This window comes from Microcaecilia unicolor, chromosome 7, assembly GCF_901765095.1.
Source record: "Microcaecilia unicolor chromosome 7, aMicUni1.1, whole genome shotgun sequence".
Classification (NCBI taxonomy): Eukaryota; Metazoa; Chordata; class Amphibia; order Gymnophiona; family Siphonopidae; genus Microcaecilia; species Microcaecilia unicolor.
Window position 1 is genome coordinate 306195515 of NC_044037.1, and position 23215 is coordinate 306218729.

Sequence of the window (23215 nt, forward strand, 5' to 3'; positions counted from 1 at the left end):
CTCGAATTCGTTGCCAGAGAATGTAGTAAATGTGTCTAGCTTAGCAGGGTTTAAAAAAGATTTGACTGGCTTCCTAAAGGAAAAGTCCATAGACCATTATTAAAATGGGGAAAATCCACTACTTATTTCTAGAATAAGCAGCATAAAATGTATTGTACTGTTTTGGGATCTTGCCAGGTACTTGTGACCTGGATTGGCCACTGTTGGAAACAAGATGCTGGGCTTGATGGACGTTCGGTCTATCTCAGTATAGCAATACTTAAGTACTTACAGCTCTTCCCACCCAGCTCTTGGGGTGTCATAGGAGTATTCCTCACTCTTCCCTTCTAAGCTTGATAGAGTGAACAAAGGATATCTAATTAGAAAATCAATGGTATGTCCAGAGGTGCTTAGATGGCGACTCTGGCTGTAAAAACTAAGGCCGGTGCTGGGTTGGCTTGTACAGTCTATGTCCCGCATATAGCAATCCAGTTTAGGATGGGCTGGAGAGGGTTTTGATGGAGACTCCAGTAATCTGGAACGTGAGGACAGTGCCAGGCAGACTTTTACAGTCTGTGTCCTGCAAATGACACGACAGATCTGGATAGCCTGGAGTGGGCTTTGACAGTAACTCCAGTAGTTGGAACATAAGGACAGAGCAAGATGGACTTATGTCTCAGAAACAACAAAAGAAGGCAATGATCAAGTATATAATAGCACGCTCATTGTTGATTTAATCTTGAATTGATAATAAATGAGACTGTTGGGCAGACTGGATGGACTGTTCAGGTCTTTACCTGCCATCACTTACCTTGTTATTTTATTCTGCCCTCTAAGGTTCGGCAAGAAAGGTTCTCCTTCCCACCGTCTTAGATTGACAGAGCCCTCCTACCTTTTCCTTCACTCTTTCTCCTCAGCCTGTCATGTGGCTAGTGCCTCCTCTTCCAGCACTTCAAGGCGCACTTCCCTTCCCCTCTTCTTTGCTACGTAAGGAGCTCTTGCTCCTTTAAGCATTGATTTGTCTGGTTTTCATTCAATGGCACATACAAGGAACTCAACGTATACACAAGAACAAAAACCCTCGCAGACTTCCAATCGCACAGGAAACAGCTTGCACATACTACACAAATTGATATAATTGGATTAGCATATGTATATGTCCTATCCAGGATTTCATAATCCTAGTTTGAGTTGAAGCATTTAGAGGTACATTATTGCATACTGTTATTTACGCTTTCATATACGTTACGTTTACATTTGCATATTGCCATTTATGTTTTCATATACCCAAACTGACCACCCCTGTGGGTCAAGACTTTACAAAACCAGATCACTGTACCAGTGACTTCATAGTAAGAATCCTGAAAGGTAACTTTAAAACAATACAGGAACATAAACCCTTTGAAGTCAGAATGATTGAATATTTTGACACCCAACAGGACTTAAAGATCTGGGTTTTCTAGCCCATTATAAACCATAAAGTTGTATTGCTCTGTTTATCACCCTCCTCTCACCTATCCACCCCCATCCTGTTAGACTATCTCTGAAATGCTTTGATGCTCCCATGCATACCTCCTACCCACCCCCACCCTTAGACTGTCAATGAAATGCTTGGATGTTTTACTTATATATACTGTCATCTACCACATTTGCTTATTTCCGATCTGACGAAGGGCAACCTTCGAAAGCTAATCAAGAAATTTAAGTTATGTCCAATAAAAAAGGTATCATCTTATTTTCTTTTCCATGTTTTGTTTGATTTCTATTGATATACCTGTATCAAAATTTCCATATTACTGTTGATACCTTATACTTGTTAGACTGTTTTTAACTTGACATTAATCGGCTTTTGTACACTACTTGCTGTTTATCATATTTTCCACTTTTTCATGTTATTTTAATTGACAGCTTATGTTTTAGTCAAGTTAAGCTACTGCTTAACTTTTGTCTGTCATTAACAGTTTTTATCAATCATTTATTTTTTCATTTTGTGACCGTTTTTATTTGTTCTCTGTATTTAGACTACTGAGGCAGGCCCGTTGGCCAAAACACAGCCGTGTTGAGTCTGTAGATTGATCAATAAATTCTGTATTTAAGAACATTGCCCAGTCCTCCTCCTTGAATCACCTTCGGTGTTTCCTGTGTAGCACATAGGGAACTACCAGATTTTTAGTTATGGATATATTTCTTTGTTTTTAGTGTATTAGTGGTTTTAGCAACTTAAGAATGACGATTGTATGTTATGGATGGTCTTTTACTTTTTTAATTGTTATTCTTTTCCTAAATGATGTTATTTGTATTTGTTAGCTACTACAATTTTTATTTGCAACAATGGTGGGATAGCAAAAGTTAAACAATAAATGATAGGGTGAAATTAGATCTTACCTGCTAATTTTCTTTCCTCTAGACCCTCCAGACCGGTCAAGACGCGTGGTTATGTCCTCCTACCAGCAGAGGGAGACTGAGAAAACACTAAGCTTTTGAAGCCTGTATATATAACCTGTGCAGAACCTCCACTAGCCAGTATAACCATGACAAAGCAGAGAAACAAAAAACACTAACAACAACTAGCAACCCTGTACGTGGTCACAGTAAACTGCAAAAACAAGAAACATCTTCCGCTTGCTCTTACGGAAACATGTTCCTTTGCCTTTGATAAAACAGTTGGGCTTCTACAGGTGGACTATCAAAGAAGAGCCCCACCTGTCCCGGACTCCTATCACAAAACAGAAATAAACCGTCTGCAATTAGAGAAACAACAATCTACAGCAGCCAAGAATTATCCAACAAACACACCTCCTGGCCTCCAATACAGACAGGGCGGGCTCTTGACCGGTCTGGAGGGTCTAGAGGAAAGAAAATTAGCAGGTAAGATCTAATTTCACCTTCCTCAGCGACCCTCCAGACCGGTCAAGACGCGTGGGACGTACCAGAGCAGTAACTAACTTACGGGAGGGACCTACTAAGGCCAGAGGTCAAAACTGCTGCCCCAAAGCGCACCTTGTCCTTTGCATGCACAGGAATCCTATAATGCTTCACAAAGGAATGCAACGAAAACCAAACCACAGCCCGACAAATATCTAACGGAGAAATCATACTATTCTCCGCCCACGAGGCTGCCATTCCCCTAGTGGAATGAGCAGACCAGCCCCTAGGCACCACAGGACCCTTCACCAAGTAAGCAGATGAAACCGCCTCCTTCAACCACCGTGCTATGGTCACCTTAGGAGCCGCTGCACCCTTCTTTGGGCCAGCATGAGACAGCTAGGGGTAGGTCCCACTCGATCTGCCCGGCCTATACCGCTGAGCCTCCCTAAACCATCCCCGAGGAACTAGTTCTGGCCCCTGCCTTGAACCGAAAATCTGGAAGCCATAGAACCTTGGTATCACTAAGACCTCACACTAACTGTCCAAATCTTCTCCAAAGAGCATAGCTCCCTTAAGTGGCAGAGACCCACAACCATAGCCATATTTTTTGTCTGAAGTACGCAACAAATCATAAAAGCCTCAGACAAAAAGGATGAACCCATGTCCAAGTTGGCTAACTCCTGACCCCCAGAAGAACCAACATCTACCGAATCATCCAGGAGCTTCTCGGCCCAATGAAAACATGCCCGAGCTACCAGAACCCCACAAACCGAGGCCTGCAGGGCTAGAGCCGACAAAACAAAACTACGCTAGAGAAAAGATCCCAACCTCCTATCCTGAGGATCACGGAGGGCCATTCCTCCATCAACCAGGATAGCCGTAGCTATAATTACTGCCGTCACTACTGCATCTACCGTGGGAGCCTTAAAGGAATCCCTATCGTCCTGAGGGAGGGGATAAAGCCTCGCCATTGCCTTTGCCACCTTACACGGCAAATCCCATTCCTGTCAAATCATCTCCCGGAGATCCTTGTTCATAGGGAAGGATCACGCCTGACGCTGAATGCCCTTCACCAACGGATCTTGGACAGTTTCCCCCAAAGCCACCTCAGGACCAAACTGAAGGGTGGATGACACCTGATCTGTGAGTTCTGACAGCTCATCTCTATGGAAAATCCGCACTACTGAAGGATCCTCTCCAGGAATCCAACAATCCTGCTCCTGAGAGCCATCAATTCCATCTGACTCCCCCAGATCACTAAGTGCAGCTTCTGCAGCTACAGGAGAAAAACATTGCCTGTCCTCTGACCACTCTAACCGTGGTCTCTCAGCCAAGACGGAAACAGCCCCCTCTTCCAATTGGGGGGGGGGGGGGGGCCCGATCTCCAGGCCTGATACCGCGTCCAGACAAAATCTGGAGGAAAGCCCACCATTCCTGGACCGTCATTAGGCCCTTTTGTGCCAAAAACGGAGGCCGCAGGCCCAAAAACAGCTGGCTCCACGGGCCGCGTCGGACTCAAGATGGCGGCCGTTCCCGCCGAAACTGTTCCCACTGACAGCAGCCCTGCCTACGCTCCCGCTGACCCGGAGACTCCCGACACCATCGATCCCTCCGCGGTCAAGACGGGGGGAGCCGCAGCCACCTTTATAGGCGCACCGCAAAGCTACACTGAGCGCCCGGCGCCTCTACCCCTCGCCACAAGCACGCGCGACATCGGAGGAGCTGGGCCGCCATAAACCACGAGGGAAGGGAAAAGCTGTTCCGCAAACGCGCCAAACCAAAAACTCACTCACACTGCAAAAGCACTGAAGAAAGCGCTGCTCCCTCGTTCCAGCAAGGAATCGAAACCCCCATTCGGTCCGCTGAAAATAAAGAAATAAATGCCCTTAAAGGCACAGTACTCCAACTCTGGCAGCTGGAAATTGTAAGGCACTCAAGGCTACAATACTGAGACAGCAGCCGAGGCACAAAGCTGCCAAGCAAAACGAAATAGAATAACTGACCTTAAAGGCACAGTACTCTAATTCTGGCATCTGGAAATTGTAAGGCACTCAAGGCTACAATACTGAGAAAGCAGCCGAGGCACAAAGCTGCCAAGCAAACAGAAATAGAGAGCAGCACAGGGGGAGGGACCCAAACATAGGTGTAACACCCCAGGGGGAAAAACTGGGCCCCACAGGACCCAGGGCCCCAAAGCACTTTTTTTTTTTTTTTTTTACACACACGTACAGGGTACTGCAACAGAATAAAGTTTGGAAGGAAAAAATCCTACGACCCAATGACAAACTACCTCACCAGACTATTGGAGACTGCACAGGCTGTCAACTGCTACCTCTGCTGAGACTGAGAAAATACTGGCTAGTGGAGGTTCTGCACAGGTTATATATACAGGCTTCAAAAGCTTAGTGTTTTCTCAGTCTCCCTCTGCTGGTAGGAGGACATAACCACGCGTCTTGACCGGTCTGGAGGGTCGCTGAGGAATAAGGGGTTTTTCTCCTCTGCCTTTCTTCCCCACCTTCCAGGAGTCCCTCCCCTTCTCTTCCACATCCTTTCACTCCTTTTGCATGCCAGGTGACTCTTCCCCCTGCCTTTAGTATGGCAAAGAGCACTTCCCCTAGAGAAAGGCATGCAGCTGTGGTAATCTGCGGTAAAAGAAAAAAATAATTGGCCCGCTTACCCTGGGAATGGTAAAAAGCTTAAGCTGCGGTTACAGCTCCTGCGGGTCCGGCCTCTCAGAGCCTGCCTTTCCTCTTCCCACAGTAGCTCTACCTTATGCAGCCAGTTGAGCAGACAGCAATCTCCACAGGCCTGCTCCGGAGCCTTCTCTCTGGCTTCCAACTCAACTGTCTGTTCAGTGAAAACAGAAGTTGCATCAGAAGGAAGCAGGCCTGTGGAGATTGTTGTTGGCTAGCTGCTTAAGAGAGCTACCACGGTAGGAGGGGGTGAGGTGGAGCACCAGCGATGGAAATGTAGTAGGGGGCTGCTGGACCCATGGAAAGGGAGGGGCACTGGAAATACAGGAGGGGACTGCTGGACCCATAGGGGAGGGGGCTGAACGGAAGGGAGAGAGAGGTGATAGACCCATGAGGGGGGCTGCAGGGAAGGGACCCGTGGGAGGGGAGATGCTGGAGGGAAGGGACAGAGTTGTTAGACCTATAGGGAGGAAGGGAGAGATGCTGCTGAACCACGGGGATGAAGGAAGAGGGAGTGAAATACTGAAAACACAGCGGGGAGAAAGAGAAGGGAGAAGCTGGATACAGGGAGGTATACAGAAACAGAGGGGAAATGATGGGCATGGAGGGGAGCATAGGGACAGGAGCACAACAGGGAGATGCTGCATGCAGATGGTATATGGACATAGAGGAGCAATGCCCGACATGGGAGGGGGTATATGGACACAGAGGGAAGACAGTAGACATGGGAGAGAATAGGAAAACACAGAAAAGAGATGGTGGACTTGTGTGTGTGTGTGTGGGGGGGGGGGGGGGCTAGGGACACAAAGAAGTGATGCTGGACACAGGTGGAAGGGATAGGGACATAGAGTGCTGATGATGCTGGACAGGGAAGTACAGGGGACTCAAAGAAGAGAGATGAACATGGGCACAAGACCCTGGTGAGTGAGTTGCGATGACAGAGGGAAACAGAAACCAGCGCCTGGGACCAACATGATTTGAAAACTAAAATAACAAGCAAACAAAAGGTAGAAAATTGTGTTTTCTATTTTGTGCTTAGATTTGAAACGTGGCCAGAGATTTGGGAGGGGACCCTAAAGCCCACTGGCAGATTTAGCTTGCAGCAGGCTTAGGGCTCTCTCTCTCTGTCTCTCTGGCCATGGGTCAGTTGTCCCTGGCACGTGTAATCTTTTGCAGGTCTAGAAGGGATTTGGTGTCTGTGCATTTGGCATAGCAGAATCCTCTCTCTCTCTCTCTCTCTGGCCATGGGTCAGTTGTCCCTGGCACGTGTGATCTTTTGCAGGTCTAGAAGGGATTTGGTGTCTGTGCATTTGGCATAGCAGAATCCTCTCTCTCTCTGGCCATGGGTCAGTTGTCCCTGGCACGTGTAATCTTTTGCAGGTGTAGAAGGGAATCATTTGGTATGTGTGCATTTGGCATAGCAGAATCCTCTCTCTCTCTCTCTCTTAGGAGGGTCTTTTCTGTTTTCTCCTCTCCTTCCTCTTGCAGCGTGGTCGCTGTTCTTTGTGACTCCTCCCCCTTCCCCTCCCCCCGGTCCTTATCTTTACCAGAAAGCTCCGTTGAGTGTAGCGGCCGTCAGGAGACTGTACAGGGGTCTCTCCCAGACCAGCAGGCGTTGGACCTCGGTGAGCAGCGACTCCCAGCCGCAGAGGCGGGCGCGGAGACTGTCGGCCAGGCGCTGGATATCCTGCGGGGCCTCGGCCTGCTCGGACTCCGGGGATCCCTGTCCGCCCTCCATGATGCGCGCGGCCCGGGGAGGAGGAGGAACGCTGCTGCTCCAGCTGCTCCAGGCGGCGGCGGCGCGATGACGTCGCCAACGTGCGGGGAGAAGAAGCGGAAGCGGCTCTCTGAGGCCGAAGCACGTGACGACAAGGAGCAGAGGGGGCGCGAGGCCTGAGCGAGCGCGTCGCTCTTCGTCACGTGACGCGGGCGAATGGGGGGGGGTGTAAACCTCCTGCTGAGAAGAACCAACCAGAGCGGTCGTCACGTGACGGGAACAGGGCGAGAGCAAGACGTCAGCGCGGTCGTCACGTGACGGGGGTGAGGATGGAATCGGAAACGAGGCGTCCGAAGATGGCGGCGGCGACGACGACAAAGAGGTTGGTGACAAGTTGAAGATCTGGTAGGCTGAGCTCAGAGGAGGCAGCGGAATTTGTGTTTTCTTAAATAGAAGCAGTTTCATTCTGGCCCTTTATCAATAGAAATCAAACAAAATAAAACATGGAAAAGAAAATGAGATGATACCTGTTTTATTGGACATAACTTAATACATTTCTTGATTAGCTTTCGAAGGTTGCCCTTCTTCTACATGGAATCTTGCTACTCTTTAGGATTCTACATGGAATCTTGCTAGTCTTTGAGATTCTACTTGGAATGTTGCTACTCTTTGGGGTTCTACATGGAATCTTGCTACTCTTTGGGATTCTACATGGAATCTTGCTAGTCTTTGAGATTCTACATGGAATCTTGCTAGTCTTTGAGATTCTACTTGGAATGTTGCTACTCTTTGGGGTTCTACATGGAATCTTGCTACTCTTTGGGATTCTACATGGAATCTTGCTAGTCTTTGAGATTCTACATGGAATCTTGCTAGTCTTTGGGACTCTGCACAGAAGCTTGCTACTCTTTGGGATTCCGGAATCTTGCTACCCTTTGTCCTTATCCCTTATTTGTCCTGTTTCTCTGTCCTAATTAGAGAGGTGTGGTAGCCGTGTTAGTCCACTCTTAAGGTTATCAATAGAAATCAAACAAAATAAAACATGGAAAAGAAAATAAGATGATACCTTTTTTATTGGACATAACTTAATACATTTCTTGATTAGCTTTCGAAGGTTGCCCTTCTTTGACAGATCGGAAATAAGCAAATGTGCTAGCTGACAGTGTATATAAGTGAAAACATTCAAGCATTACTATGACAGTCTGACAGGGTGGGAGGATGGGGGTGGGTAGGAAGTATGCATGGGGACATCAAAGCATATCATTGATATTCTAACAGGATGGGTGTGGATAATTGAGGGGTGGGGTGATCAACAGAGAAATACAGCTTTATGGTTTATAATGGGCTAGGAACCCCAGATCCTTGTTAAGTCCTTTCTGTTGGGTGTTAAAATATTCAATCATTCTGACTTCAAAGGTCTTACGTTCTTGTATGGTTTTAAAGTTACCTTTCAGGATTCTCACTGTGAAGTCACTGGTACAGTGTCCTGGTCCTGTAAAAATGTTGACCAACAGGCCCTTTATCAGAACCTGAGGCTGTAGAGCAGTGCTCCAGCTTTTCCCTTCTGAGAAGGACTGGAGACAGGCCCAGCCCCTGACATCCTCGGGGTCGGTTCTTTTACTTTTAAGTTCTTCTGATTTACTTTATGCTTTCCCCTTGCTAATCAAAGGCAAGTTACATACTCGTTTAATAGGTTTTCCTTGTTTGTTACTTGGAGGACTTATGATCCAAAAATTTCAGCTGCTAATGTATGGGTCATTCCATGCCAAGTGGTCTAAAATTTTAAAAAGTTCCCACCATCATGTTCTCCAATTTTGTTCAAATTGTATCTGTTGCGCGAGTCAGGTGTTAAACGAAGTTTCCCCAAAATTTGAGGTCTCTAACTGCAATAGTTGCAGATCTAGACCCCCTTTTCTGAAACGTTGTCAGTCCATGAGCGTGCGACATTTACCAAAATGCCAGGTTTGGGGTCTAATAAAATCCAAACACATTTACAAGAATGGCTAAAAAATTCAAATCCTGTACAGTTTTTGATGCTAATTCCGATGAAAATTACATTTTAACACCTGCCCTAGCCCCACCCCACCCTAGCTCCACCCCAAGGTATTAAAATTGTTTTTAAAATATATGATACAAGCAACAAATGAGCTCCTTGTATTAACGACCATATGTAGATCCTTCAAGAGGTAGTGTGTCATGATTCAGGCTCTACACCTTTTCTGATGTTTTGGCGCCACTTCAGTAGTGCCAATACACAATCTCTCCACTGCAAAACACTATACACAAACTCATAACCTTACCAAACCATAACAGCACTAATTCCAAGGACAGGACGAGCTACAACCTTATGTGTGGAAAGGCAGCGCTATAATTACACCGGGCTCTAAAACACCAGTACACAACCTAGTGAAACAAAACAAAAAGGGCTGCAAATGCTACACACTAGCAGAATACTGCATCTTGATCACGCATGAAAAACACACGACACAACAGATATGAAGGCAAAATACTGAACTGGAAAGTTACCTCAAGAAGTCAGACTCAGCATGCAGCAATACTCGAAAAATTGAAACTTACATGCAAAATATCACAGATGCACATTTCCAAAAGCTTACATATTCCAATTAATAGATTCTGAATAAAAAAGTATTTTCTACCTTTGCTGTCTTCAGAACCCCTTTTTTTCCTGTCCCTTAGAATCCTGGCAAACCTAACTGAATCTCCATTTTCTTTCTATCTTTTTCAAATAATTCAATGGGAAAAACCCCTTTTACTGAATTTTGAAGCCAAAGATTTATTAAATTGCCCCAAATTCACTACCATTGTTATGCACTATTCTTCTCACCCAGTTATGATTTCACTTTTTAAATTAAACCATATTTAATAGGTGCCCCACAATTTCCACACCTAAAATTGGTCAAAAATCCCAAAATACAACGAAATACTGAACAAAAATTAAATTAACACTTTCCACAATTATCCCACAAACTCCCTTAACAGCTCCTGGTGCGGCTCCTCCGAGAAGCATGTTTGCCAGCACTCGGGCTTGAGTTGCAGCGTGCGCAGCACGTTGTTCTAGAGGAAGGTGGCCCTCCGCTCCCAGGCTGGCATCTCTTCTGCCGCTTCTTCCATGCTGTCACCTGCTGCTCCCTCTGTGCCTGCCGCTCCCATGGTTACCCATTTGGCCCTAGCCTGTTGCTTTAGGGATAGAAACGCTACACGGGGAGGCTCTAGGGGCCGAGTCATTGGGCTGGCGCGAGTTAACAGCCCCCTGGGGACTGGGGAGCGCTCTAACCCGTCTCGCCCACAATCATCCAGTTGAAATGGTAAGGACAAGTCAGGGTGGACCGAGGTTACCTGTTTCAGGTGTTCGCAGACGACCACACGCGTGTCTCCTCTCTCTCCATCCCTCCTGCTCCCATGTCCACCTGCCTGCCCTCTCTAGTTCAAATCTTCTTTACCTCCGTTGCAGTGGCTGCACAGCCTCAGTAAAAGCGCTGTCTGACGTCTCTCCACCAGCCTTCCCTTCGTGTTCGTTCGTTCCCTCAGTGCCCCGCCTTCTTCTGATGTCATTTCCTTGCGAGGGTGGGACACAGAGGGAACGAACCAGCGAAGGGAAGGCTGGGCTGGTGAAGACACGTCAGACAGCGCTTTAACTGACGCTGAGCTGCTACGATGTCGGACTCGGAGCAAGGTAAAGAGCGGAGGAGGCTGACTGAGGCGCGCCGTGTGGGGCCCCCTTAAGCGCGAGGCCCTATGCGGCCGCCTCGGCCTAAGACCGGCCCTGTATTTTTATTTATTTTATTTTTGTTACATTTGTACCCTGCGCTTTCCCACTCATGGCAGGCTCAATGCGGCTTACATGGGGCAATGGAGGGTTAAGTGACTTGCCCAGAGTCACAAGGAGCTGACTGTGCCTGAAGTGGGAATCGAACCCAGTTCCCCAGGACCAAAGTTCACCACCCTAACCACTAGGCCACTCCTCCACTGTATAGAATGTTTATACGTTTGGGAAGCTTACCAGGTGCCCTTGGCCTGGATTGGCTGCTGTAGTGTAGTGTCCGACGGCGTCCAACCGCGACTCCTCCATCGGTCTTGGCTGGGCACTGGCCTGGATCGGCGCTTCCTGCACCTCCTGCCTCGTGTCACTGGCCGGATCGGCCAGTTCGTTCGATCGACGGGGTTCTGCCGGGCGGAGAGGTGAGAAGCGGGCGGGCGGTTGAGAGATCGTGGGCGGCGGTGCGAGCGACGAGAGACTGTCTGTGCGGCCTGGGACCGCGCATCCACGTGGCAGCCATTCTCTCTTTGTCTGCCAGAGTGCCGAGAAGCGAGCTCTGCCGAGCCCCAAGCGCGGCCCCGACCTTGAAGGCTCCTGACCGACATCGGATGGTGTCGGGAGTGCGGGGCATGGGCAGTAGTACCATAAAAAGCCCAACAACAGCAGACAGAGCCGTGGAAAAGCCGCAAGAAGACCGCGAGCTAAAATCCAAGATGGCGGCCTGAGCGCGAGACACCTCGAGGTGCCGAAAAACGGGAAGGTTGGTGGCCAGTGTGGGTAGAGAGTGACACCCCCCCCCCCCCCGAGAACAGCAGCAGCAGCAGAACGCCACGAGGAAGCCGTCAGAAGTGGAGAACTGGATTGGGGAGAGGAGGAGGCAAAGAGGCCATGAGAATCCCCTGCAGGAGGTAACAGAAAAAGGGCTGCAGCCTAAGTGTATAACCAGAGAAGCAGAGGCAGCATGAGGGAAGCCTCCGTGAGCTCACCCTCGGCCGTCGCACTCCCCGGCAGGAACTGCCCGGGACCGTGTCGGCTCTGTGTCGGAGGGAGATCGCCTGCGGCCTGTAGTGTGGACCGAACCTCGTGACGCGAACGGATCCGGGTGGTGTGGTGCGCGAGTGGTGGGCGCGCCTCTTCAATAGGTGTTTGGACCTGCCGGCCCAGCAATCTGGGGGACCCACCGCACCACTGCAGCCCAACTGCTCCACCTTCCCTGGTCCACCCGTGCCAGCTCCTCTGCTTGCCTGCTACAGTCCGATGGCCCCAGCTTGTTCCAGTCCGCTGATCCAGCTTCCCCCCTGCTTGTTCCAGTCCAGCTGCCCTAACGTGTTCCTGTCCCCCTGATCCAAGACTATTCCAGTCCGCCTGTTCCCAACTTGCTCCAGGCCGCCTGACCCCAGCTTATTCCAGTCTGCCTGATCCAGCTTGATCCGGTCCGCCTATCCCAGCTTGTTCAAGCCCACCTGATCCCAGTCTGTTCCAGCCCGCCTGAGCCTATCTTGTGCCAGTCCGCCGATCCTGCTTCCCCCCTTGCTTGTTCCAGTCCATCTGCTCCAGCCTGTTTGTTCCAATCCATCTGCTTCAGCCTGCTTGTTCCAGTCCAATTGCTCTAGTGTGCTCCAGTCCGCCTGCTCCAGCTCGTTCCAGTCTGCATGATTCCATCTTGTTCCAGTCCGCCGATCCCAGCTTGTTCCAGTCCGCCGATCCAGCTTCCCCTGCTTGCTCCAGTGTTCCAGCCCGACTTTTCCAGCTTCTCCCTGCTTGTTCCAGCCCATCTGCTCCAGCCAACTTGCTCCAGCACACCTACTCCAGTACTTCTGCTCCAGCATGTTCCAGTCAGCCTGATCCAGCTCCTCCCTGCTTGTTCCAGTACAGCATGTTCCAGTCTGCCTGAACCAGCTTCTCCCTGCTTGCTCCAGCACACCTACTCCAGTACTTCTGCTCCAGCATGTTCCAGTCAGCCTGATCCAGCTCCTCCCTGCTTGTTCCAGTACAGCATGTTCCAGTCTGCCTGAACCAGCTTCTCCCTGCTTACTTCAGTACCTGCTCCAGTACATCTGCTCCAGCGTGTTCCAATCCGCCTGAACCTGCTTCTTTCAGTCCATCTGCTCCAGCCTGCTTGCTCCAGCTTCTCCCTGCTCGTTCCTGTTCATCTGCACCAACTTGTTCCAGCTAGCCTGTCAGCCATTGACTTACTTGCCTGCCTACTAGCTTGCTAACTCATCAGCCATTGACTTACCTGCCTGCCTGCCAACTTGTCAGCCCAACACTTACCTCCTCTCCAGCATCTCCCTGCTCGTTCCTGTCCATCAGCTCCATCATGCCCCAAACCGCCTGCTAGCTTATCACCCATTTATTTACCTGCCAACTTGACAGCCATTGACTTATCTGCTCCACCCCGCCTGCAAGCTTGGCAGCCACTGCCTGACTTGCCTGCCAGCCACTGACTTAACCAATCTCCAGTTCATCAATCCCTCCAACTCCAAACTTCCGGCTCTTCGCTCTATCTACCTGCTTCTCACCTCAGTCACTACACTTACACCTGTCACATCGCAATCACTACTTATGGCCCCTGTCCACATCCTCTTCCTTGCCCTGTCCCTTCCTAATCTTTTTCCCCTCCCCTTACCCCTGTCTACCGCTGGAACTCATTGCCCACCTGTGTTCCCTCCCGTCCTGCCTGCTACGGCAATACCCTACTCACCCCCATCCCTCACCACCTCTCCATCTCTCTTGTCCCCCTCCTCCTTCCTAGCCCTTAATCTCCAACACCTCCTTCCTGCCATTAACCCTTCACCATTCCTCCTAAGTGCACCCCGTCTTTGTCGCCTTCGTCGCCCGACCTCCCCCACCCTCCTCCGCACTCTCTTACTCCTTCTCCTGCTCTCCGCGGGAGACATTAATCCTAATCCTGGCCCCCCTCACCTGTCCTCCTATCCATGCAAATGATTCCGTGACGTCTCCAACCTCGTCTCTATTCCCCTCCTCCCCCCCTCTTCCCTCCCCTTCTCATGCGCCTTGTGGAATGCCCACTCCGATCTGCAACAAACTGCCCTTCACGCACGATCTCTTCATCTCTCGTTCCCTCCAACTGCTCGCCCTAACCGAAACCTGGCTCTCCCCTGACGACTCTGCCTCAGTTGCGGCCCTTTGTCATGGAGGTTATCTCTTCTCCCACACTCCCTGCCCAGATGGCCGTGGCGGAGGCGTCGGGTTACTTCTCTCGCCCTCCTGTAGTTTCCAACCCCTCCTCCTACCGCAATCTCACCGCTTCTCGTCCTTTGAAGCTCACTCCATCCGGCTATTCTACCCACTACCACTCAGAGTTGCAGTCATCTACCGCCCCCCTGATAAGCCCCTCTCTTCATTCCTTACTGACTTCAACGCTTGGCTCACCGTCTTTCTTGATTCCGCATCTCCATCCCTCATTCTTGGCGATTTTAACATCCACATTGACAACCCATCCAACTCCTACGCTTCTAAATTCCTTACTCTGATATCCGCCTTTAACCTCCAACTATGCTCTACCACCCCTACTCACCGTGATGGCCACTGTCTCGACCTCGTTCTCTTCTCTTCCTGCTCACCTTCCAATTTCTGCACCTCAGTCCTTCCTATCTCAGATCATCACCTAATCACCCTCACACTTCATCACCCTCCCCCTCGCCCAACTATAACCACTGCCTTCAGGAATCTCCAAGCTGTCGACCCCCCTACCCTATCCTCTCACATCTCCACTCTCTTCCCTTTCATCTCGTCTTCTGAATCTGTCGACACGGCTGTCTCTACCTACAATGAAATTCTCTCCACTGCTCTGGAAACCCTAGCACCATCTGTCTCTCACCCCACTAAGCGCATTAATCCTCAGCCCTGGTTAACCCCTTGCATCCGTTACCTCCGCTCCTGCACCCGATCTGCTGAACGTCTCTGGAGAAAATCTCGCACCCTGTCAGACTTCACCCATTACAAATTCATGCTATCCTCCTTCCAGTCCTCCCTATTCCTTGCCAAACAGGAATATTATTCTCAATTAACCAATTCTCTTAGCTCCAACCCTCGTCGCCTCTTCGCCACCCTCAACTCCTTACTTAAAGTACCCTCCGCTTCCACCCCCCCCCCTCACTCTGTCCTCAAACACTAGCTGACTACTTCCACGATAAAGTACAGAAGATGAATTCACTTCCAAGCCTTCTCCTCCCTGTGGCTTCTTAACCCACTCCCTCAACCAACCTAACCTGGCCTCCTTCTCCTCCTTCCCTCAGATTACCGAAGAGGAAACTGCTCGCCTTCTTTCTTCCTCTAAGTGCACCACCTGTTCCTCTGATCCCATTCCCACCAACCTGCTTACCAACATCTCTCCTACAGTTAACCCCTCAATCTGTCACATCCTCAACCTCTCTCTCTCCACTGCTACGTTCCCTGACACCTTCAAGCACGCTGTAATCACTCCACTTCTCAAAAAAGCATCGCTTGACCCCACCTGTCCCTCCAACTACCGCCCCATCTCTCTTCTACCCTTCCTCTCCAAATTACTTGAACGTGCTGTCCACAGCCGCTGCCTTGAATTCCTCTCCTCTCAGGCCGTCCTCGACCCGCTTCAATCCGGCTTTCGCCCACTACACTCAACAGAAACAGCACTCTCTAAAGTCTGCATTGACCTGTTCCTTGCCAAATCCAAAGGTCACTATTCCATACTCATCCTCCTCGACCTATCTGCCGCCTTTGACACCGTCAATCATAAGTTACTTCTTGACACGCTGTCCTCATTTGGATTCCAGGGCTCCGTCCTTTCCTGGTTCTCCTCGTATCTTTCCCATCGCACCTTCAGAGTATTTTCTAATGGCTCTTCTTCCACCCCCGTCCCTCTCTCTGTTGGGGTCCCTCAAGGATCTGTCCTTGGACCGCTTCTTTTCTCGATATACACCTCTTCCCTGGGCTCCTTGATCTCATCACATGGATTCCAGTACCATCTCTATGCTGATGACACCCAGCTTTACCTCTCCACTCCCGACATCACAGTCGAAACCCAGGCCAAAGTTTCGGCCTGCCTCTCCGACATCGCTGCCTGGATGTCCAACCGGCATCTGAAACTGAACATGGCTAAGACTGAGCTCCTTGTCTTCCCACCCAAACCCTCTTCTCCTCTTCCCCCACTCTCCGTCTCTGTTGACAATGCCCTCATCCTCCCCGTCTCTTCAGCCCGCAATCTCGGAGTCATTTTCGACTCCTCCCTCTCCTTCTCTGCCCATATCCAGCAGACAGCTAAGACCTGTCGCTTCTTCCTCTATAATATTAGCAAAATTCGCCCATTCCTTTCTGAACAGACCACCCGAACTCTCGTCCACTCACTCGTTACCTCTCGTCTTGACTATTGCAACCTTCTCCTCGCTGGCCTCCCGCTTAGCCACCTATCCCCCTTCAATCTGTCCAAAACTCCGCCGCACGTCTTATCTACCGCGTGAACCGATACTCTCATATCACCCCTCTCCTCAAGTCGCTTCACTGGCTCCCGATCCACTACCGTATATAATTCAAGCTTCTCCTATTGACCTTCAAGTGCACTCAATCTGCAGCCCCCCATTACCTCTCTACCCTCCTCTTCCCATATGTTCCCACCCGTAACCTCCGCTCTCAGGACAAATCACTCCTATCTGTACCCTTCTCCACCACCGCTAACTCCAGAGTCCGCCCCTTCTGCCTCGCCTCACCTTATGCCTGGAACAGACTTCCTGAGCCCATACACCGTGCGCCCTCCCTGCCCATTTTCAAGTTCTTACTCAAGGCCCATCTCTTCTCCCTTGCTTTTGGCGCCTAACCACCTTCCCCATTCCAGATACATACACTGACTACATAGCTTATTACCTTTAGATTGTAAGCTCTCTTGAGCAGGGACTGTCCTTCCCCTTGTCTAAACTTGTACAGCGCTGCGTAACCCTGGCAGCGCTATAGAAATGCTAAGTAGTAGTAGTAGTAGTATTGGACAGGATGCTGGGCTCGATGGACCCTTGGTCTTTTCCCAGTGTGGCATTACTTATGCTGTTACCACATCTTCCAGCAAAGAGTTCCAGAGCTTAACTATTCTTTGAGTGAAAAAATATTTCCTTTTTATTTTAATAGTATTTCCATATAACTTCCTCGAGTGTCTCCTAGTCTTTGTACTTTTAGATCGAGTAAAAAATTGATTTACTTCTACTCGTTCAACACCACTCAGGATTTTGTAGACCTCAATCATATCTCCCCTCATCCTTCTCTTTTGCAAGATGAAGAGCCCTAACCTCTTTAGCCTTTCCTCATACAAGAGGAGTTCCATCCCCTTTATCATTTTGGTTGCTCTTCTTCGAGCCTTTTCTAATTCCACTGTATCTTTTTTGAGATATGGCGACCAGAACTGAACGCAATACTCAAGATGTTAGCGCCAGCATCCTGGTTCCATTCTAGTTAAGATGGAGCCTATCATTTTGGAACAGGCTTCCCCTTCCCCAGAATGTTGTCCAGTTCCTAACAAATCTAAATCGCTCATCATTGCACTATCGTCTCAACCACATATTGAGACGTCAGAGCTCTGTCGTCCTCTTGGGTCCTGCGCGTGGAATGGGGAGGATTTCTGAAAATGCTTCTTTGAAGGATCCGGAATTCAGTTTTCTACTTAAGAGCCTAAATTTGGCATCCAAAACCTTCTTCCTACACTTTCCTGTGTCATTGGTACCCACATGTACCAAAACAGCAGGCTTCTCCCCAGTACTATCTAAAATCTTATCTAGGTGACGCATAAGGTCTTTCACCTGTGCACCAGGCAGGCAGGTGACCAGGTGATCCTCACGCCCACCAGCCACCCAGCTATCTACATGCCTAATGATTGAATCGCCAACTACAATAGCTGTCTTAACTCTTCCCTCCTGGGCAGAAGATCCTGGAGACGCATCCTCCGTGTGAGAGAATATTGCATCCAGTATTGCCCCTCGTGTGCAGGTCCTGGTTACAGGAGTACTTCCTACATCACCAGGATAATGATCTCTTTCTAGGAGACATCTCTCTTCCAAGGCAGCACAGGGGCTGTCAGACTGGAAGTGAGACTTCTCTACAGTGTCTTTGTATGCCTCCTCCATGTATCTCTCTCTGTCTCCCTCAGTTCTTCTAAGTCTCCTACTCTAGCCTCAAAAGAACAGACTTGTTCTCTGAGAGTTAGGAGCTCTTTGCATCGAGCACACACATGACCTCTCACCAACTGGGAGATAATCATACATGTGACACTTAATGCAAAAGACTGGATAACACCCCTCTCGCTGCTGGACTACTGTCTGCACCTTAGTGTTATAGAGTTGTTTAATTAAAACTTCTTAAGGTACTAGGGATATTAGATTAATATAAAGAGCATTAATATTATTGATTTAGTGTTTGCTTCTCAGAAAGCAATTAAATATAATTAAAACTCCCCTGTTGTTATCCTAATTGGAATAATTGATTATAAGTTAAGACTATAAGTGAAGGGATGGGCAGCAGTTGTGGAGGGTGGGTGGAAATGAAGACTGACCTAGGCCCTGCTGTGCCTTCTAGAGGCTATCTACTACTACTACTACTTAGCATTTCTATAGCGCTGCCAGGTTTACGCAGCATTACAAGTTTAAACATGGGGAAGGACAGTCCCTGCTCAAGAGAGCTTACAATCTAAAGGTAACAAGCTATGTAGTCAGTATAGGTATCGTGAATGGGGAAGGTGGTTAGGCGCCAAAAGCAGGGGAGAAGAGATGGGCTTTGAGTAAGGACTTGAAAATGGGCAGGGAGGGCGCATGGCGTATGGGCTCGGGAAGTCTGTTCCAGGCATAAGGTGATGCGAGGCAGAAGGGGCGGAGACTGGAGTTAGCGGTGGTGGAGAAGGGTACAGATAGGAGTGATTTGTTCTGAGAGCGGAGGTTACGGGTGGGAACATACTGGGAGAGGAGGGTAGAGAGGTAATGGGGGGCCAGTGAAGCGACTTGAGGAGAGGGGTGATATGAGAGTATCGGTTCACGCGGTAGATAAGACTTGCGGCGGAATTTTGGACAGATTGAAGGGGGGATAGGTGGCTAAGCGGGATGCCAGCGAGGAGAAGGTTGCAATAGTCAAGACGAGAGGTATCCAGTACTGCTGTAGGCTGTGGCAGAAAATTCAAGTTCTAAAAACTATGGGGAAAAGGGTATGGGGACTAGTTAATAAAGTTTGCTTTTTTTAAAATTCTGTCTTTATCAATAAAACTACCTTACCTCTTTTAAACCCCAACCTTTAAATCACCAAAGCACAGATTTATTTAAAACAAAAAATGAGTTTTTCTGTTTGTCGAGGGCATTCATCAAGGGCCTTTTATGTCCTTTATTGTTTGTCCTTTGCTTTTGGTTGCGTATGATAGAGCAGCACAGCGCAGCTTTGTACACGATACCTCTTTTAGCAGTTTTAGTGCTGGTTTTTCACCTGACCCACAAGGCATTTTTTCTTCAGATAATACTAGACCCCTGACGCAGGCCTCACGGCCGAACACGTCACGTGTCGGGTCAATTGTGCTATTGTTAATAAAGACCTTGTTCAGGAAGACACTCATTGTGAGAGGGCTTTTATTGGATCCACTGTTTGTTTTTCCTTACTTTAAAGCCCATATTGATTCAACTTAGGGAGTGGAAATATGGAGAGAACAGGTTCTTTGTGGGATTTTTTTTTTTTTTTTTTTTACTTTATCAATATATTGAAACATGTTTTTTTAAACTTTTTGTTGTTTGGGCCTGTTGGTGCTGGGCCTTAGAACAAAAAACCCAACACCTCACCCAGACTAATTCCCCAACTGATTTCTTAGGACCACTGGCCTGATAAGTACCAAAAAAGAACCATAAATAAAAGAAGCTTCTCATGTTAGTAAAATTTATTCTTGCCCAAGAATATGAAAAGTAAGAAATTAGTAGCAGCAAATAAAAAGCAGGGTAATAAGGGAACATAAACAAAAGGGATTTGCCATTGAAATGGACGCTTATTCCTTAGTAAGTTGAGACAAACTGAGGAAGACAGTCAGGGTGCCCTCCTGCCTTTTAGATCAGGCACTTACATAGAGCTTCTCAGCCCAAAGCACAAAACTGGTTTTTCCAAGACTACGTCATCTAGGATATGTCATTTGTTTTTCATAATTGCCAAAAGATACATAAAAAAAAGTACACTTAAAAGATACATTTCAGTTGGTTTGTTAATTAAACACATCCTCAGTAAAAGAATCCTTATCTCACTTCAAAGGGTCAGGATCCAGTTCTCCTCCCCACCCTCACAATATGTCCTTTCCTTCCCTTGCCTCAAGGCTACAGGAATCCTGTCCCTCTTCCCTCATGGCCATCTCCTTGCTCCTTTCAAATGGTAATTAGTTCTCAACAGATGGAAACCTGCTGCATCCAAGTAGTCTCCAAATGACGTATTTGAACACACCTATCCAAAACAGGGAATGTTCTTTTCATTGTGGAAACTAAAACGAATAAAAACTTTTTTTCCCAAGAGATGTATTTCGTCGCCTAATACAGTCCATCGTTTTATGCCACTTGGATTATTGTAATGGAGTTTACGCTGGATGTACTACCTTCCAGGAATGCATTGAGATTATCCCGTTCATATTTAAACCTTCATTATCCAAACTGCAACAGACTTAAGTACAAAATCCACGTATTCTTCATCCTTGTCTTTCATCAGCTCGCAACTATGGAATTCTTTACCAAAGACTATGAAAACCATCCACATCCATCTAAATTTCAAGAAATCACTTAAGACCATGCTATTCGGAAAAGCTTATCCCAAGGACTGAGCTTGTGTCTCCTCTGCTTGATACACATCAATCTAGTGACAATTTTGGACACACTCACCCTTCCCTCCTCTCTCCTGGTTTCCCTTTTCGTCCCTTCCCCATCCTCCCCATTATTACTTATGTAGGTTTTCTGTTGTATTAGCATAATATTACTGCATTGGCGTCTGCCTCTGTGGTGCACTGTAAGCCACATTGAGCCTGACGCTGTTGGGAAAATGTGGGGTACAAATGAGATAATAAATAAAATTCCATGACTCATTGTCTTTCAATTACCTGGCCAGAAGAGGGAAGGAAGGGGGATGCTTGCTTGTGCTGGGCATCAAATGGCCTTGTTTGTTTGTTTTTGTAATCCACAGAAGAAAAAAATGTCTCCACACTTCACCATCTGCAGTTTTTGGTTATTCTTTATATTATTTGTTAGTCACACAGTACTCCACTACAGAATTCAAATGAACAGAGTGGTGGATACTTGGAATGCCCTCCCGCAGGAGGTGGTAGAGATGAAAACTGAATTCAAACATGCATGGGATAAACATAAAGGAATCCTGTACAGAAGGAATGGATCCTCAGAAGCTTAGCCGAGATTGGGTGGCAGAGCCCGTGGTGGGAGGTGGGGCTAGTACTGGGCAGGTCTTTTTCTGCTGTCATCTACTATGTTACTATTTATTATTTATCTGGCATCGAGGAACAAAAGAGAGAAAGTGTGAAGAGTTAGAAGGTGCTTAAAGTCTGGAAACAGTATGTAAATTCCAGGAAGCCCTTGACACACTGCACTGATTCACTCTGCTGAACTAACACTACTCCAAGAAGAGGGCTGGAGAGACTTTGTTGTGAACACTGTGCTCCTGCTTGATGTGATTTTTATGATTTATAAGGACTATAATTTGAACCTTTAAGGACGATATCTAAGACACAAGTGGAAGATTTGAAATTGAGGAAACAACAATTGGGGAGCATGTACACAGATTATGGATATATAGAAATGTGCCCACACAAGGTTTCTGTGAATGGGTGGTGAAGTGAAGGGTGTGACTGGGCAAGTTCCGGAACTTACACAGCATAAGTGGTTTTATGTGATATATGGATTGTAATAAAAGAAATTAAATATTTTAAAGGAAGAACGTTTTTTGTGATATAGTTTTGGGATCTGTTCTTCTACTTTAAATATTTATCCCCAGTAATATATATACTATTTATTATTGCCCATATGTGTACATACTTTATTCACAATACCCCTCGGTTCTCATGTAACTCTCTTCCACATGCCATTCACAATGTCATCCACACAGCCAAACACTCTCATCTGATATTTACCACACGCTATACACATGACTAAATTTGCATTACTACTACTACTACTTATCATTACAGTACTTGCTCTTAATTTCAGCTTTGATAAGTCTCCTCAATTTCCAATGGTATTAAGAAATATTCATTGTTTTCATTTGAGGCCAACCACTCGTGACTTGGTTTTAGAGCCTCTTTCTACATTTTTGGACAAATTATTAAACCTGTTTGTTAGCCGTGCGGAGTCGTATGTTCGTGATTCTATTCACGTCATACAGTTGTTAGAACAAGTAGACTATCAAAGGATTGATGATAACATGTTTGAATTCCGTTTTCATCTCTACCACCTCCCGCGGGAGGGCATTCCAAGTATCCACCACTCTGTTCGTTTGAATTCTGTAGTGGAGTACTGTGTGACTAACAAATAATATAAAGAATAACCAAAAACTGCAGATGGTGAAGTGTGGAGACATTTTTTTCTTCTGTGGATTACAAAAACAAACAAACAAGGCCATTTGGTGCCCAGCACAAGCAAGCATCCCCCCCCCCCCCCCCCCATTACAAAATGTTAAATTCCTTTTTACAGTTTCTTAGTTGTTTATGATTGTTTCAACAGTATCTTTTACTTGTAGAGTTTACTGTTTGACCCCTGATGTAGACGATCTTGAGCGTCGAAACACGGCCCATGTCGGGTCTTTTATTCATCACAAATAAAGACTGTTGGATTCATATCTCCGGTGGTGATTCATCTTTGGTCAGCCTCTACTTTTTCCTGCTGTGTTTCGTTGTCGTAGAGGATTTTCCTGTTTTGTACTTTGGTAACCAATTATTGCCGGGTACATTCTGGTGCTACAAAAATATATTTTTCTAGTGCCAGATATCACGGTTTGCTAAGGGTGGGAAGTACTGCCGAGCTGCTGCGGTAGCTCGGCGGTAGTTCCTGTTTAGCTGAAGTGAAGGGTCTGTAAGGTTCGTCAGATTTGTCAGTCTGTCACCATCTCTCTCGGCCCCGCCCTTTTGTCAAAATGTGATGACGTCGAGGTGGCAGACCTATCAGAGGCACGAGAGCGGGGCCGATAGAGATGTTG

General features: G+C 47.7%; 1 protein-coding gene across 1 annotated transcript in view; it reads right to left on the reverse strand.

Moving 5' to 3' along the window:
* Window positions 1-7351, reverse strand: part of RETREG2 (reticulophagy regulator family member 2) — a 74271-nt gene extending 66920 nt beyond the window's left edge. The window contains exon 1 of the mRNA XM_030210940.1: window positions 7088-7351. Coding sequence (XP_030066800.1) covers window positions 7088-7278 — 191 coding nt within the window. The 5' untranslated portion in view covers window positions 7279-7351. The remainder of the gene's footprint in view (window positions 1-7087) is intronic.
* Window positions 7352-23215: the final 15864 nt, after the last annotated feature.